This window comes from Scyliorhinus torazame, chromosome 6, assembly GCF_047496885.1.
Source record: "Scyliorhinus torazame isolate Kashiwa2021f chromosome 6, sScyTor2.1, whole genome shotgun sequence".
Lineage (NCBI taxonomy): Eukaryota > Metazoa > Chordata > Chondrichthyes > Carcharhiniformes > Scyliorhinidae > Scyliorhinus > Scyliorhinus torazame.
In genome coordinates this window covers 194,628,382-194,646,565 of record NC_092712.1, presented here as the reverse complement: position 1 = coordinate 194,646,565, position 18,184 = coordinate 194,628,382, and the positions used below count along the sequence as shown (strand labels likewise).

At 49.7% G+C, this 18,184-nt stretch overlaps 1 protein-coding gene across 3 annotated transcripts in view; it reads left to right on the top strand.

The window, feature by feature from the left end:
• Positions 1 to 18,184, top strand: part of rapgef5a (Rap guanine nucleotide exchange factor (GEF) 5a) — a 370,729-nt gene that overhangs the window by 227,122 nt on the left and 125,423 nt on the right. The window contains exons 1-3 of one of the 3 annotated variants that reach the window (XM_072509219.1): positions 2,525 to 2,662; positions 4,746 to 4,861; positions 5,204 to 5,292. In XM_072509219.1, coding sequence (XP_072365320.1) covers positions 2,660 to 2,662; positions 4,746 to 4,861; positions 5,204 to 5,292 — 208 coding nt within the window. In that variant the 5' untranslated portion in view covers positions 2,525 to 2,659. The other 2 variants (XM_072509217.1, XM_072509218.1) reach the window with 2 other exon arrangements.

The window sequence follows — 18,184 nt, the reverse complement described above, 5'->3', positions numbered from 1 at the left end:
TTTTTAAGCTATGAACCTGATGTGCGGCAGCTCCAACAGATGGGACCTTAGCTACAGTGTTATATGGAGCTCGGGTTTTACACACAGGTAATAATAATAAAAATAATCGTTATTATTGTCACAAGTAGGCTTACATTAACACTGCAATGAAAATCTCCTAGTCGCCACACTCCGGTGCCTGTTTGGGTACACAGAGGGAGAATTCAGAATGTTCAATTCCCCCATCAAGCACGTCTTTTGGGACTTGTGGGAGGAAACTGGAGCAGCCGGAGGAAATCCACGCAGACGCAGGGAGAACGTGCAGACTCCGCACAGACAGTGACCCAAGTGGGAATCGAACATGGGACCTTAGCACTGTGAAACAACAGTGCTAACCACTGTGCTACCGTGACGCCCGTAGTGACAGGGAGCTGGTCACATTTCATGGCCAGGGATGGAATGGATGGGATCAGGGCTGCGGTGGACATGCAGAGCTTGGAGTTATCTCCTGATCCTCAGGGTAGGCTAGCTGATAGTAAAACTGATGAAGCTTTTATTCTGAGAGGGACTGCGTGTCAGGGAGGGTTCCAGTGGCACTGGTGCATATGCCTTTTGTTTGAGGGGAGCTCTGCTAAACTCCTGCATTCTCTGTTGTGGGGCTGCTCTTCTGAGGATTACAATGAGGAGTGGCGACACCTGATAGGCCGATGATTGAGCATGGCCACATCCATCTCCTTGATGATAGTGTTGGGGTATGAGGGTGTCCAGAGGGGTTGGCTCGGTGGGTTTTCACATGACCAGTAGCCCTTGGAGCATTTGCAGCGTTCTGTGAGCAGTCATCAGTCTCAACAGCCAGGGGCCTGTAAGTTGCAGCTAGGAGGTGAGTTTAAATGAATTAATGCAACAATGAGATCTCAGCCGGGGCATCCCGATCTCGAAGGGGGACACTGACTCCACGCACCTGCCAACAAGTCATCCCCCTGAGGTCCAGGTTTACATCCCCAGCAAACCCCCCAAAATTTCTATTGTTTGCTTACCTCCTTGCTCCCTCTCAACAGCCATGGCTTTTGAATACTTGCACCAAATCAAGCCCGTGTGATTATTGGCCATGGGGGAGGGGGGGGGGAGGGGGAGAGAATTGGGTTTCTAGCTCTTTAATCAGATTTAAATACCTGTAAATCGTGATTTTGCAAGGTGCCACCGGAATGGGGTAGGTAACTCACTTTCACCGCTGGGGGAGATTGGAGCATCACAACGGGTTTGGCGCCTGGCATCAATGTTTTTTTTCGGGGAATGCTCCTGTCTCTGCCCGTTCAGGAATCCCGATACCGGCATCGGGCAATGGAGAATCCACCCCTCTATTGCGTCAAGAAGGAGTTAGATATAGCTCTTGGGCCTAAGTATACCAAAGGATATGAGGGGAAAGTGGGACCAGGTTACTGAGTTAGATGATCAACCAAGATCACAATGAATGGTGGAGCAGGCTCAAAGGAGCGAATGGCCTCCTCCTGCTCCTATTTTCTATGCTTCTTTGTTACTGATATCTTGGGCTCATAACTCACCAGAAGCTGAACTGAATTGACCAACAATGGCCGGAATTGGGGCACCATGGTGGCACAGTGATTAGCACTGCTGCCTCACAGTGCCAGGGACTCGGATCCGATTCCCGCCTTGGGTGTCTGCCTGTGTGCAGTTTGCACTTTCTCCCCGTGTCTGTGTGGGTTTCCTCTGGGTGCTCCGGTTTCCTCCCACTGTCCAAAGATGTGCAGGTTAGGTGCTAAATTGTCCCTTGGTGTCCAAAAGTTTTGGTGGGGTTGTAGTGATAGGGTGGGGACCTGGGTGTGGCGCTCTTTTGGACAGTTGGTGCAGACTCAATGGGCCGAATGTCTTCCTTCTGGACTGTAGTAATCTATGATCTATGGATTCTCCGGCTGTTATGATTCTCTTTTCCTGCTGGCAGGGCACCCCAGCACACATAATTCCCAGCGATGTGGAGAGGCTTCAATGGGATATCCCATTGACAATCGGCAGGAAGGCAACCCGCTGCCTGCAAATGGCACAATGCCAAGAAACATGAGGCAGAGGAACGGCAGAATCCTGCCCAGTATCAATAACATTGGGCACGATACTCCCCCCGCCCCGCCCACGCGTTGCACCCGGTGCATCACTCATCATTCCCAAAGATAGCGGGTGGGTCCCTAAACAGGGCTCGCGCCGGGCTCCGACCGGGATGCAATGCTGCTGGGCAGTGGCACCCGATGCGATCGGGTGCATGCCCTCGCTCAGCGTAAACCAATTGAGCATATTTAAATGAGCATTTAAATATGTTCAGCCTGTTCGAAGACAGCGGCCAGGATTCTCCTGTCTGGCGACTGAGTGCTCCCAGCAGAGAAGGATCGGGACTGGTCTCTGCTGGTGCTGAGAATGGCGCCAATGTGCGAGTCTCGCTTCTTATCCATGCAAAAATAAGCATGGGGAGAACTCATCATTTTGAACAGGCGGCCCAATCCGGATGTCCGGCAGTGGGCCCACCTCCCCCCCACGACAGACCCATCGTGAGTCTCCATGCCTTTCCTGCCGTCCATAGCAGGTTTCCCAACATCCAAGTCAGGCTTCCCGGTCTGACCTGGCGGGACCATGAAAATAGCTCAGGGCACCTTGCAGTCCGAGGGGTGGCAAGATGGTAAGTACCCTCCCAACAAGTGCCGCCAGGGACTTTCATGAGAAGTGGGGGTCAGGGTGGCTTGCGATGGGCTGGAGGGGTTCAGGTCAAGGATCCTTCCTGGGATAAGACTCATTTGGCTGCTCTTCCCATTTGCAGCCTTTACACCCATTAAACAGTCAGTCAGTACGTAAAACTTAAAATGTTCTCTTAACAAAGTGAAAGTGTTCTCATCTGTATCCACGTACCATTTAAATAGTTACTCAGTATCTCAGAAATACAGATCCCTCATAATAAAGTGAAAGTGTTGTCATCTGTACCCTTAAACCCTGTAAAAGTAAGTCTGTACGCCAAGTTTAAAGGTCTGTGAGAAGAAGTTTTTATCCCTTTAAAGTGTTAGAAACCTTTGAAGTGGTTTTCATTCAGTCAATTTCATTGCCCTATGAAGTATACAAGTCTGTGTCTATGGCTAGAAGACTGAAAGCTTTGATCTGGATTGGTTAAAGTCAATTTTACAATCTGTTGCCTGCTAATATCTTCTTGATTGATATGGCGATGCAGTTTCATAAGGAGAATCTATTGTTTATTTCTATAGCTCTGCAGGGATCCATTAACTCAGGGGAGCAGGTATTTTCCTAACCGCAGTCTCTTTTATCAGCCTGCCTTTGTTCTAGAAAGTGCAGCACCCCGAACAACCAACAACCACATCCAACCAGCCCTCTGGGCACCCAACTACCTGACTCCACCTACCCGACTACATCCTGTGGCACCTGACTACCCCCAACCACCCTCCTGCCCTCAAAACAAACCCAACTGCAACCCCCCCCCCCCTCCCCGCACCCGACTACCCCTCCCACTATCTGGCCAACTCCTTCCAATCCACCAACCAAGTTCATCCACCTACTCAGCTCATCCACCTCACTCACTCATTCATTACCCACATCACCCATCCACGAACGCACATTAATTCATTGAAAGAGTTGAAACCATTTAAAATCTACCTGAATGCGGCAACTACAGTCATAAAAAGGAGGCGTTCCCTCTTCTTTCCCCAAGTCTACTATACTCACTAGACCTACCCCGGAGAAGCTGCACTATTCACTTCTGCCTCAGCAGGGATTGGAAGATCCTGGAAGAAATGGATTGTATTGCCAGCTCGGAATAAACTTTGCGGGCAGCGGTGATGTGCTCAGTATTGCTATTGACCAGAAGATTCAGGCCGTTGTCACTATTATGTTGTGGACAATAAAGCGGCAATGCACTTGCATAAGTCCAAACTGCAGCAGCAGTCCTAACACTGCAGCATGTACTGGAGCCACTGGAGTAACTTTCTACCTCAGATCTCAGTGTGCTACCGCCGACCCAAGACGAACACCTACAAAATCATTATTTGAATTATGCCCATGTTAATTAAATTGATTGGATCTGCTACCTCAAGAATTGTCTCAATTGCCATTTCTAACCTACTGGCAGAAATTATTGTGGTACATAATTGTGTGGAAGACAAACAAATATACAATTTCCTGTGAATACCAGCCAAAGTCACTGCCCAGAAGACCACTTTTCCCATTGTGGAAATCCACATGAAAATTCCAAAAAGGTGGAATATTGTCTCTTACTCTCCCATTTTAAAATCAGAACACATCTGTAAAGTGAATGGGAAAACATATTTTGAGCTCAAAAGATTGTGTGCTAAAACATTAATAAAAAAATGAAAGAACATTTTCTTGCATACATGAACCCAGCACCTTCGATTGTTCAAGGGTCGCTGAACTGAAGCTCATGCCGTGTTTTTACTACAGGCTAGGGCACCAAAACAAGCTCCTTTCGCTGGAACGGGAATTGAACACTGCTATTGGTGTTATTCTGAACAGTACGCTATCCGTCGAGGCAACTGAGTAAACTGGCCTCCTGTGTGTGAGCAATTAACTGGCATGTAGCTGAGAGCTGACAGCATTCACTGAAGGGAAAAATAAGAAGTCAGATTTTGAAATGAATATTGTAAAACACAGTGATTTCTGTTTTGGGTGAAGAGGCTGTACAGTTCAGCTGCTTGTGCAAAATCCTTGAAAGTCCATTATTTGCTTCCTTTCTTGTGTAACAGAATGATGAAGCGAACACAGTTCGAGTGAAAGAACGAGGCCAAGATGTACTCATCCTGAAAAAGGTGTCGTCATCTAGCCCATCCCCCTTAGCAGGGTGTGCCCAGAATGATTGGAGGTAAGTGGTTCACATACTCTGCAGAGCACTCAGCAGCCAGATGGATTAGATGAGCTGAAGTCTAACAGTAAGAAAGAGCAAAACAAAACACTGAAATTATGTAGTGCTCTGACAGTTAGAAACAAAATAACAAGGGAGCAGAATGGGAAGTTCAAGAGTTTTTGATTCCTGCATGGGAGACAAAACGGTTTCCAAAATGTTTGAGGATAATGCCTGTATGACTGTGCCGGCTTTTGATGTGCCTTATTTTAAATACATTGACGAGGATTCAGAGGATGAATGGAGTAATCCTTCACAGTCTTCAGCAGAAGATGACTCAGTGGAATCTATACTATCTAATAGGTACATGGTGGTGGCTGGAACCCCTGAGAAGATTCTGGAACATCTGCTGAACGACATACACCTGGAGGAAGGTGAATGCAAAGAGACAGGTAAGGGCTATTATCCTGCCATTGAATCAAATGAGTGCATTTATATGATTCGGTAATATTCTGTTTATCTGTCCATCTCGCACAGTGCTGCAGGTTCAATTTATTATTGTCATTTTTCTTTCATTAAATTGTTGTTATTTGCTTAACTGAATATAGTTTATGCAGTGGCTGTACCACAAGGAATGTTAACCAGCTCTCTAGAACTTATTGACTTTTATGAGGTTTAATTCCCTTGGTGTGAAGTATTGGAAGCAATTTATTTTGTATTGTTTGCAGAAAGCTAAATTCAAAGCAGTAATTTTTACGGTGTTAACGGACCACTGTGTCATTATTTTTCCCCTTCCAATGATACAAGTTGTAAATTCATTACAAAATGAATTAAAATGCTTCTGAATCATTCCCTGTACTCGGATAGAATGATGGAAAGGCTACCTGTATTCTAAATGGTGACATAATGCATAAGATAGGATTTCCTCGTGATGTACTAAGATGTTCGCTAACAATAATTAGAGAGAGGAATTAAACCAGCATTGTAAACCTAATGGCAATTTTAATTCTGACAGAGTAAACAATCCCAAACTATTACTGACCTTTAAACTTCAACATCAGCCCTCCAATTTTTTGGCTTAATTGCTGAATCGTATTCCAATCACTTTTTGTGCCTACGCATTATGTGTTCATCTCTGTAGACTTCCGCTTGTGACCATGGAGTGATTGGTCACATAAAAGGCTGCTCCTGTTCAAAGTCACAGAAAAGGGCTCTTTTAACCCAGATCCGGGTGGAATTTTGATGAAAAGGTGGAGGTGAATGTTAGAGGAGTAGTTTATCCCTGGAATGGTAGGTCTTCTGATCACTGGACCCGGCAGAAAACAGTGAGAGTTTGGCTGGAAAGTTGAAACAGTTTTGTGCCTCACAGACAGTCTCTTACAGCATGCAGGCGGGGGAGGGGCAAGCTGTAAGGCCCCAGATACAGGAACTGATGACTTTTATCAAGGAGGAATTCCATAAACAGAGGAAGGAAATGCGTGAAGATCATGCCAAGGCCATTGCAGAAGCTGTGGCATCCCTGAAGAGTACTTTGGAGCAGATCGAGAAGTGTTTGGAGGTGCAGGGGTCACAGATTCGGGAGACTGAAGGAGTGATCTCGGACCACGGCGATCATGTGGTGGCTTTGGAGGCGGAGGTGGGGCTCCTAGGTGACCTTTGTAAAACGCTGAGGTCAAAGGTTGAGGAGCAGGAGAATACCTCAAGAAGAGGGAACCTGCGAATAGTGGGCCTGCCTGAAGGAGTGGAAGGTGTGAGTGCCACGAGGTACGTCTCGAGGATGCTGGCGGGACTGGTGGCAGAAGGGGTGCTAGATAAGGCACCTGAAGTGGACCGAGCGCATAGGTCTCTGAGGCAGAAGCCTAGAGCTGGGGAGCCGCCGCGGGCGGTGATCGTGAGACTCCATAAATTTGAGGAGAAAGAGAAAATTCTACGGTGGGCCAGGGAGGAGCATAGCTGCGACTGGGAGGGAAATAGCATCCGGATTTATCAGGACATCGGAGCCGAGTTGGCAAAACGGCGGGCAGGTTTCAACAAGGCCAAGGCGGTGCTGTACCGACGGCAGATCAGGTTTGGGGTGCTCTACCCGGCGAAATTATGGGTGACGTTCGGAGGCCGGGAGTATTATTTCAAGACCCCAGAAGCGGCCGAAGACTTCATTAAGGAGCATAAACTGGTGGAGAACGGAGCGGTCAATGCTTGGGAACCGGGGTGCTGGCACTATGTAATGGTCGGGAGCATGTTTGAAGTGGGTGTAGGGATTGGGGGATTTTCGCCTTTTTTTGTTGGGTGGTTTCTGTTCAATGTTGAGATTGTAAGAAGTTGTAGGGGTGAAATGTTTATGTGGGGATGGATGTTCCCATCCCCCCCTCCTGTTTTATGGGACTGTTTGTGTTTAACATCTGTTTGTTTGCTTTTGGAGAAGGCTACCTGGAGTTCAGGAGAAGTCCTTGTTTGGGTGGGGGAGGGCAAGGCCAGCAGGAGGCCTTCTTCTTGGAGCTGAGGAGTGGGGGAAGAGAGGGAGGGGGGGTCATTAGGATGTGCCTTTGCGCAGGAGCAGCCACGCTAGCAGGTTATGCTGGTGAACGGAAGTGAGGTGGTGGGGGAGAAGGCTAAGACTGGTGGCCGGGGGAAGGGGGGAAAGGGGAAGGGGGGAAGAAGGGGAAAAGCCGGGGGGGGGGGGGAGGGGGGAGGTTTCTGCGAAGTGGCAGGGAGTGAGAGATGACATGGTCAAGGGCAAGGAAAGGGGCCATCTGGAATGGGCTAGGTACTGAGTGGAATTAAAGGGGCAGGAGTTAAGTGGGGAAGATGACGGACGGAGAGGGGATTGGAGGCGCAAGCCTCCGGTAAGGTTGGTAATCTGGAACGTCTGGGGACTGAATGGGCCGGTTAAAAGGTCGCGGGTGTTCGCGCACCTCAGGAGCTTGAAAGCGGGGGTGGTCTTTCTGCAGGAGACACACCTCCATGTGAAGGACCAGGTTAGGTTAAGGAAGAGATGGGTCGGGCAGGCTTTTCACTCGGGGTTTGATTTGAAATCGAGGGGTGTGGCGATTTTAATGAGCAAAAAAATGGGATTCATGGGTGCGAAGGAGGTGAGGGATCCAGGTGGGAGATATGTGATTGTGAATGGGGGATTGGAAGGGGCACCGGTAGTGTTGGTAAATATGCATTCCCCAAATTGTGATGATGTGGGTTTTATGGGGATGTTGCTGGCAGCAATCCCGGATTTGGCCACGTACCAGTTGCTCATGGGAGGAGATTTTAACTGTGTCCTGGAGCCGAGGGTGGATAGATCGAGCCCCAGGTCGATGGGTAGGGTACGAATGGCAAGGGAGCTGGGGGGGATTCATGGAGAGGATGGGTATGCTGGATCCATGGCGCTTTCAGAACCCAGGAGGAAGGGAGTATTCCTTCCTTTCACACGTCTATAAGGTGTATTCGTGGATTGATTACTTTGTAGTGAGTCGGGAGATTTTGGTTGGGGTGGAGGGGGCAGAGTATGCAGGGATAGTTATCTCGGACCATGCACCCCACTGGCTGGATATTCGGTTCAGTACGGGATGAGAGCAGAGGCCGGGGTGGAGGTTTGACTCGGGGTTGTTGGCAGGTGGAGGTTTTTGTGATAAGGTGCGGTTGTCGATTGGGGATTATGTCAAGTTCAGTCAGAATGGGGAGGTGCCGGCGGGCATTTTTTGGGAAGTACTGAAGGCAGTGGTCCGGGGAGAAATTATCTCATTTACGGTTCGTGTGAATAAGGAAAGGAGGGCGGAACATGACCATCTAGTGAGCGAGATAGTGGAGGTGGACAGGGAATATTCGAAGGTGCCCACCGTGGAGGGATTGGCGAGGAGGAAAAAGTTGCAGGGGCAATTTGACAGGCTGACAATGGGGAGGGCGGTAGGGCAATTGCGTAGGGCAAGAGGGGTGCAATACGAGTATGGGGAGAAGGCGAGCCGCATGCTGGCGCACCAGCTGCGATGGCAGGCTGCGTCCAGGGAAATATTGAAGATCCGGACTGGGGCTGGGGATGTGGAGTCAGAGCCAGGGAAGATAAATGAGGCATTTAGAGAATATTACCAGGGACTTTATGAGGCAGACCCAGGAGGAGAGGAGGGGGACATGGGGTGGTTTCTGGACGAGCTGGCATTTCCCCAGGTGGAGGAAGCAAAGAGGCAGGCGTTGGAGGAGCCCCTGGGGCTGAGGGAGGTGCTGGATGGTATCAGGGGTATGAAGTCGGGGAAGGCCCCTGGGCCGGATGGGTACCCGGCAGAATGTTATAAGGAATTTGCGGCGGAACTGGCACCACATCTGTTGGGGGCGTTTAATGAAGTACTGGAGAAGGGGGAGATGCCGGAGACGATGAAGCTGGCAGAAATCACACTAATCCCCAAAAAAGGGAAGGATCCGGTGGAATGTGGGTCGTATAGACCCATATCACTGTTGAACACGGATCTGAAAGTATTGGCTAAGTTGTTGGCAGGGAGGATGGAGGATTGTGTTCTGGGGGTGGTTGCAGAAGATCAAACAGGCTACGTGAAGGGCAGGCAGCTCGCGAGTAATATGTTGTTGAATGTGGTGATGAATCCGTCAAGAACTCTGATACCGAAGGTGGTGGTGTCCATGGACGCGGAGAAAGCATTTGATCGGATGGAGTTGCGGTACTTGTTCGAAGTTTTGGGAAGGTTTGGATTTGGGCTGAGATTTGTGGCATGGGTGCGGTTGCTGTCTGTGGTGCCAAGAGCGAGGGTGAGGACGAATGATATGAGCTCACGAAGCTTTGACTTACACAGGGGCACGAGGCAGGGGTGCTCGCTGTTGCCACTGCTGTTTGCGCTGGCCATAGAGCCATAGAGCCATTGGCGATGGCTCTCAGGGGGTCGGCAGAGTGGCAGGGGATAATGAGGGGACAGAGGGAGCATCGGGTATCGCTCTATGCCGATGACCTCTTGCTGTATGTTTCGGATCTGTTGGAGAGTATGGGAAGGATTATAGGCCTGTTGGGGAGGTTTGGAGGGTTCTCGGAATACAAGCTGAATGTAGGGAAAAGCGAGGTATTCCCGGTGAATGAGCTGACACAGCGGGCTAATTTAGGGGGGATGCCATTTACGGTAGCGAGGGATAGGTTTAGGTACTTGGGGATTCAGGTAGCGAGGGAATGGACGGGGCTCCAAAAGTGGGACTTAATGAAGCTGGTGGAGGAGGCCAGGGAGGAACTTAAGAGGTGGGATACACAGCACTTAACGTTGGCAGGGAGGGTCCAACTGGTGAAAATGAATATTCTTGTTTATCTTTCAGGCTCTCCCGATCTTTATACCAAATGCCTTTTTTCGGAAAGTGGACACAATCATCTCTGACTTTGTCAGAGAGAGGGTGGAGCTGCCAAAGGGTAGTGAATTCAGGTATCTACAGGTTAGGGACTTTGCACGAAAGATCTGGAAGGGGTTCCCTAGATTGCCGGGATACACCCTGCTGGAGCGACTGCTGCTTCCAGATGTGGAAGGGGAGGAAGAATTGGGGATATGTATAAGTGGCTGGGGGAGCAGGGAGGCGAGCGGGTGGTGAAGATCAAGGAGAAATGGGAAGCAGAGTTGAGAAAGGAGATCAATTGGGGAGTATGGAGTGAGGTACTGCGGAGGGTAAACGGGACCTCCTCTTGTACAAGGATGAGCCTAATACAGTTTAAGGTGGTGCACAGGGTGCATATGACTCGTGCGAGAATGAGTGGGTTCTTTCAGGGGGTAGCAGGCGAGTGTGAAAGGTGTGGGTGGGGGCCAGCGAATCATGCGCACATGTTTTGGGGTTGTGAAAAATTGGGAAGATTCTGGGCGGGAGTGGTCGCGGTCTTAGGCAGGATAATGGAGGAGGGAGTGGACCCGGATCCTTTGGTGGCGATATTTGGGGTTCCAGAGAAGCCGGAGCTCATGGAGAGGAGGAAGGCCGATGTCTTGGCCTTCACCTCTCTGATTGCACGGCAACAAATTTTGCTGGAGTGGCGGTCGGCATCGCCACCGGTGGTAGCAGCATGGTTGGGTGACCTGTATGACTTCCTGCGGTTAGAGAAGATAAAGTTTGAGTTCAGGGACTCAGCAGGGGAGTTTGAGAAAAGGTGGGGGATGTTGTGACCATATTTGAGGACTGTTTGTCGCAAGGGGTGTGGGGGGGGGGGGGGGGGGGGTGTGATGAGGTGGGGGGGGGGGGTAAAAAAGAAGAAAAAAAGGAGTACAAACAGTATAGCTGATTGTTGGGAAGAATGTTTCCCGGGGTATTTATTTGCTGTAACCTACTTCGATACAAGTTTGAATAAAATTTGTTTTTAAAAAAATGTGCTCATCTCTGTAGGAGTAAAATAAATTGGGTTCAGAAGTAAGGCAAATGCAAGTCATTCATTACTGTTGAATTTTAAATAGTGATGAATTTTACGCCAGAAAATAATCTGCATGTGTAATAGTAGCCTTCTAATTAGCCTCATTAGAACACTTTGATCCAAACAGTAGCTCTAATACATTTAGTGAAGGTAGCTGAAACTGAAACATTACATTTACTGTTTGCTAATAGCTTGTGCTTGAAGTTTGACTGTGAATCACATTAAATTCCAACACAGTGACCAAACCCATGGGACACAATAGAATGGGTCGCACATCGTTTTGGATCTTGAAAGCACCTTACTGGATTTCATTAGACAATGGTGGAAAATTTCCAAAACCCTGTTGTTGGGATTCTCCATTCTGAAGACTAAGTGCTCCCGCCAATGGAGAATGGGGACTGGTCTCCGCTGGGAGCGGTATCCAGGTGCGAATCTCTCTCCTTAACTGTGCTAATTCCTGCATGGTGGAAAGCTCATCGCATTCCTTTGGAATCCCATTTTCGGGACGCCATTTTGAGTGGACGGTTCAATCCCGATGTCCGGCGGTGGCCCCTTTCCCCCCACAATGTGAATCTTGTACCCTCCTTGCTGGCGAGGAGGGTCACCCTCCCCGCCCCCCCCCCCCCCCCACCCCCGCACAGCATGCACGCATGAGGGTGGCCCATTATTCTCATGTTGGTGGTGGGAGGTTGTCCCTACTTCTCCGTGAAGTGGGGCAGGATTTGTGTTGCAGGGGGTAGGGGGGCTTTCTGATGGACTTTGGGGGCACCCCAGTTATGCACTGACTCCCTTGCTACAGCTCGGGTTCCACCGCGTCAAGGGCAACACGTGGACAAACTTGCACCAAAGCCAGCTTGTGGATTTCCTGCTGTGGCGATGGTGCATAACAGCGGCGGGATCGGACATCGGGGGCGAAATTCTCCCCCAACGGTGCGATGTCCGCCGACTGGCGCCAAACAGGGCGCCGATCAGACGGGCATCACGCCGGCCCAAAGGTGCAGAATGCTCCGCATCTTTGGCGGCCTAGCCCCAACATTGAGGGGCTAGGCCGACGCCGGAGGGATTTCCGCCCTGCCAGCTGGCGGAAATCGCGTTTGTTGCCCCGCCAGCTGGCGCGGAAATGCGGCGCATGCGCGGGAGCGTCAGCGGCCGCTGACAGTTTCCCGGTGCATGCGCGGGAGCGTCAGCGGCCGCTGTCAGTTTCCCGCGCATGCGCAGTGGGGCGGGTCTCTTCCGCCTCCGCCATGGTGGAGGCCGTAGCGGAGGCGGAAGGGAAAGAGTGCCCCCACGGCACAGGCCCGCCCACGGATCGGTGGGCCCCGATCGCGGGCCAGGCCACCGTGGGGGCACCCCCCAGGGTCAGATCGCCCCGCGCCCCCCCCCCCCAGGACCCCGGAGCCCGCCCACGCCGCCTGGTCCCGCCGGTAAATACCAGGTTTGATTTACGCAGGCGGGACAGGCAATTTCTGGGCGGGACTTCGGCCCATCCGGGCCGGAGAATCCAGCGGGGGGTCCCGCCAACCGGCGCGGCCCGATTCCCGCCCCCGCCCAATCTCCGGTACCGGAGACTTCGGCGGGGGCAGGGGTGGGATTCACGGCGGCCTACGGCCATTCTCCGACCCGGCGGGGGGTCGGAGAATGACGCCCCTAGTCTATTAATTAAATGGAAATCACTGGTTTTCATACCCCCACCACCGGGGGGGGGGGGGGGGGGGATAGCGCGCTGAGGCCACCGGAGGGGGGGCATCGGAGTATCGCAAGGGCGCCAAACCCGTCTTTTGGGGTACGCTCCATTCTCTGCCCGTGAGTTTTGAGTTTCAAGTAGTTGCAGATACTTTTGACACAATTAAAATATCAGGGTTAGAGAAAAGAATATGTTATGTGAGCTACATCTAACAACATCTATTTGTATGGAGCATTTAAAATAATATAGGGTGCATTCTCCGATTTTGAGGCCTCCGATTTTGAGGCTATGTCCGGAGCATGCGTTTGGTTTTACAACCCAAATTTCGGTGCCGTCCCCGCACCTATGGTCCGCCCGGTTGGGGGGGGCTAGCAGCCGCGCCATATAAAGCCCCCGGCTTAACCTGCAGATACAGACAGAAAGCTTCCGGGCCGTGGCCGCGCATGTGCACGGCGGGGACTGGCATCAGTCACGGCATACAACATGGTGCTGGCCACACACAAACCCGGCCTGCCAGATAGTGCCCCCCTGTTACCCCCCTCGCCATCCCCGGACCGCCCCTCACCAGTCTCCCCTAGCCCCCACCGAAGCCCCCCCGGCCAGTAGAACGGCTCCCCACCCCCGACTGTGGCGGCGCTGGACTCAGTCCGCAGCCGCCACACGAGGTTGAGGAAACTTCAGAGCACACACACCCACGCCGTTGGGAAGTTGGCCCATCGGGGAGCGGAGCATCGGGGGAGGGCGTGCGGTGTACTCACCGATTACACTGTTTTGGAGGGATGCTCCAAAACGATGTCACCCCCGATTTCGGCGTCAAAACGGATTTTCCAGCCAATCGCCGATTGCGATTTCGCCGTTGGCAATCGTAGTATCCAGCCCATAATGTTTCAAGACATTGGTCAGGATTTTACAGCTCCTCCTGCCTTCCGACGGGATATTACAGTCCTGCTGAACTAGATTTAAATGGCTTGCCACATCCGCTGAAGGAGACAAGCTGCGGCGGGGCGGTAAAATCCTGATCGCTGTAGAGAAACAGTGAGGTGGAGGGAGGACATTCTGGAGAATAGGACCCTGCCTGCAACTGAGCAATTAAACCATGTTGGCAATTTCATGTTACATATAGAAGATATGCATTTGTAGTTGAACTTGACTTTCTTTTATTCAATTTGTCATACCTACACATTCCCCCCACTGCTGATTTGCAAATAGCTGTGGGCTGTCATTTAGTTTAACTCATGTCTTGTGTTCTGAGGTCCAATAATATTCAAAGTAAAATGGTTATCTGTATCTACTGATTTCCCCTGATTTCTCTCCGTTTTTAAGGCTAAAAATAAACATTGAAAGGCACCCCAAAAAAAAAGAACCGTTAACAATAAAATCTGATTTTAACAGCCTTGCATATATAATTCCTCATTACATCCCTCAAAAAAGTCCCGAAGCGCCACACACATCATGAACGTTGTTGCCTGCGCTAATACGTAATCACGTAAACTGATGCAAGACAGTGATACTTCTCAGAATGCCAATGAATTTGTAAGATGCTTTCATTCTATCTGAACCGTGATGCAATTTGTATTTCCTTGTTTTAACCAAGCAGATTATGTGATATCATAGTTGAGGGAGCAAAATGAAAGAAGTTTATAAATATGCCTGAATCTTTCTCTCCTGTTTACATATTAACCTCTATATATCACTCTACCTATATATAATCCATACCTATGTCGATCTCTTCATTCATATATTTTCTTATTCCTATATAACAGCCTCATTCCTATTTATTATTCTATTCTGTCATGTACTCCTCACTGTGTGTCTCACTTTAACCCTAGTTGTACTAATCTTCACCTAGTAGTGGAGGACTGGAGTTGAATGTAAGCTAGGCTTAAAGGACATTAGTAAACCAATTGGGACTGCCGTTTTCAATGTTTTTTTCCTAGATCTGGTTGAGTTGAATTTCTAACCTCTAAATTTCTAATCCTGCACCGTCCCAATTGCACACTGCTCTGCAGTTCTCTCTCGGATTTCCTTTCCCGCCCTTTGTACAAACAGCTCACCTCCATTCACCTCCTTCCCTGACATCCCAGATATAGTTGATGGAAAACAAGTCTCCATTTAGACAGTCAGGTTTAGATGTAAATGAAGGGATCGTACATATAGGTATGGATTATATATAGCTAGAGTGATATTTATTTCTAATTACTTGATATCTCAATTCAATCATTGTGTCAATTTTCATGTATTGATAGGGTGCTGCTGTTCTTTTCAAAACCCTCTGAAAATTGTTAAAATGCTTCAAGTGGAAGCGTGTTTTTTGTTAATATTTAACAATAACAGCAGAGTATAAAAGCTTAATTTGCTGTTTGTGAGGCCTATCTAACCTAATTATTACTTTCCCAGAACACACTGGTATGTGTTTTAACTTGCTCGTAATGCAGTGCAATATTCAGAGGCATTGCAGGTTACTGCAGGAATAATTCAGCAGCCCTGAATACCGAGTTCAAACTCTTCACTGAACGGTTAATACCTTAAGGCACAACCAGCATACTTCCTGTCAATCACTGAAGCCCAACTGTGAGTTTGCCAGCACACTTCACACTCCATTCTACAATACGGCATAACAGCGAGCTGCACTGATCATTAAATGTTGAGATAAAATCTGGGGTTTTGCAAAAACGTCAGTAACTAAAAGATTCCACTGTTGTAGACACAGCTGCTGGAAATCATAACAATGCCTCATAGACAGGATCTTACTCAGATCTCTGCCAGATGCATTTCAGCCTTTGCACAGTGCTGTGTAATATCCTCTGTGAGGACCTCTAACTTGTACTAACACTTTCTAACCCAGGACAATTTCTTACATCTGTGGGCGACGATTAAGAAAAGCAGTATGGTTTCATTTATTAGTTGTTGCTTATTTCCCTAGTGTCATAATATACACTTCAGTATATGATGGTGCAGAGACACACACTGACTGACACACTGCAAGACCAATCAACACACACAACACAGCAGCCAATCACCAGTTGGGGCACGGTCACTATAAAGACAGAGGGCACTAGTTTTCCCGCTCATTCGGGATGCAGCCTCTGAGAGAGACAGAGCCTGCAGTCAGTAGCACAAACATCCACCATGTGCTAGCAGTATAGGCTGGTCAGGTTAGGCATAGGTCTTCAGTCAATCTAACATAGTGCCGACCCACAGTGCAAGTATGTTTAACAGCTCTTAGTTAAATAAAATAGAGTCGTACTATTACAAGTGTTGGTAGCCTGTCCATGTTACTGCTAAGGTAAACGCAGTCTCCACAGATCCAGAGTACCCAACACATCACCGAGTACATAAATTCTGTAACTTTTAATACTCACGTTCACATTTAATCAAGAGGCAAACATTCAACTACATTATTACTAACTCTAAAGGGAACGCGGCTGTGTGTTTTCATCCTGACCTTTGCTCCCCATTTCTGCTGAAGATGCTGACTCACTGTTGTGGTTCAGTCCATGTGTGGTGCAGACACGATGGGCCAAGTGGCTTCCTACTGCACTGTAGACATTGTATGATTCAGTTCCACGACACCAGACACCAGGTACCTTGTTCCAGCAGCACCATCCGGGGGACCACGGACAAGATCGGCATCGACCTGCTGGTGCAGCCACGTTATTTGTGTGCCCGGCCGATCCCATATGCCCTGCAGCCGAAGGTAGATGCTGAGCTCGACCGTTTGGAGAATTCGGGCATCATCCGTCCTGTGCAATTCGCAGATTGGGCGGTGCCAGTTGTATCCGTGCTGGAGCCCGATAGCACCGTATGCCTTTGCGGGGACTACAAAATGACGGTCAACCGTGTTTCCCATTTGGCCATACGTCAGATAGAGGACCTTTATGCATAATCTAGCGGACGTCGCACCTCCATGAAACTCAACATGAGCCACTCGTATCTTCAGTTGATTTTGGACTCAGGATCCTGGAAATTCGTGACCGTGAATAGCACCTTAAGTTGTATGAATATATCTGGCTGCCTTTTGGGATATCATTGGCTTGCGCTATATTCCAGGAGAACATACTGCGGGATTTACCACGCGTTGTGGTTTACCTCAACAACATGTTGATTGCTGGGATGTCGGACCAGCAGCACTTGAGAAACCTCTGCGAGGTGCTCCAACATTATTTGGCAGCTGGTGTTTGGTTTCCCAAGGAAAGGCTCATGTTTCACACCCGGGACGTTGCGCACCTTGATTACCGCGTGGCCCACAATGGTCTTCACCCAGTCCAGGACAAGGTGCAGGCGATCCAGCCGACCCCCATTCCGGACGGACCAACGGAACTCTGTTCTTTTCTCTCGGGATCAGCTATTACGGGAAGTTCATTCCGAACCTCGCAACCCTGCTGGCCCCCTTGCACCGATTGCTGAAGAAGGGCCAGGCATGATCATAGGGTCAACCGCAGTGGGCCGCCTTCATCGAGGTAAAAAGGCAGCTCTCCTTGAGACTGCTTACCACTTTGACCCCGCCAAACCTTGCCTTATGTTGTCGGGGCGGTTTTGGCCCCACCCTATGAGCAATGGCACGGAACGGCCCATTGCATTTCCTTCTCAAACTCTTGCCTCCACCCAGATTGAAAAGGAGGGTTTGGCCGTAGTATTCGCAGTATTGTAATTCCATCAGTGTGACTATGGCCACGCTTTTATGGTGCTGATAGTTCACAAATCCTTGCTGGGATTGTTCAAAGAGGACAGGGCAGTTCCCGCTGTTATGTCCGTGCGGTTTCAGCGATGGGATTCAATGAGTATGCAATAGACCACCGCACCAGGATGAAGATCCCTCATTCGGACGCATTGAGACACCTTCTCCTCCTGACCAGAACTCCAACATACCAGAACTCCGTCGCCCGCTTGCACCAGCTTTGTATTTTATGGATACATTGCCCATCATGGCATCACAAGTCCGGGCCTGGACCCAGAGTGATCTCCAGTTAGGCTGTGTCCGGCACATCATCTTGCACAGAGCTCAGCACCGCGCTTTGCCAGATGATCTGAGGGCCTTCACAACGAAGATAGCAGAGCTCGGTGTGGAAGAACAGAGTCCTCCTCTGGGGGAAGTGTGTTGTGGTCCCAGCGAAAGGTTGCATCCCCATTTTGAAGGATCTCCATAACAGCCATCCATGGGTCTCATGAGTGAAGATGCTGACCCATAACTACGTATGGTGGCCTGGTATCAGCACCGACATTGAGAAGGTTGCCCAGCAGTGTGGCCAATCCCAGGAGTACCAGCGGCTTCTGCCGGCGACGCCCTTCCATCCTCGGG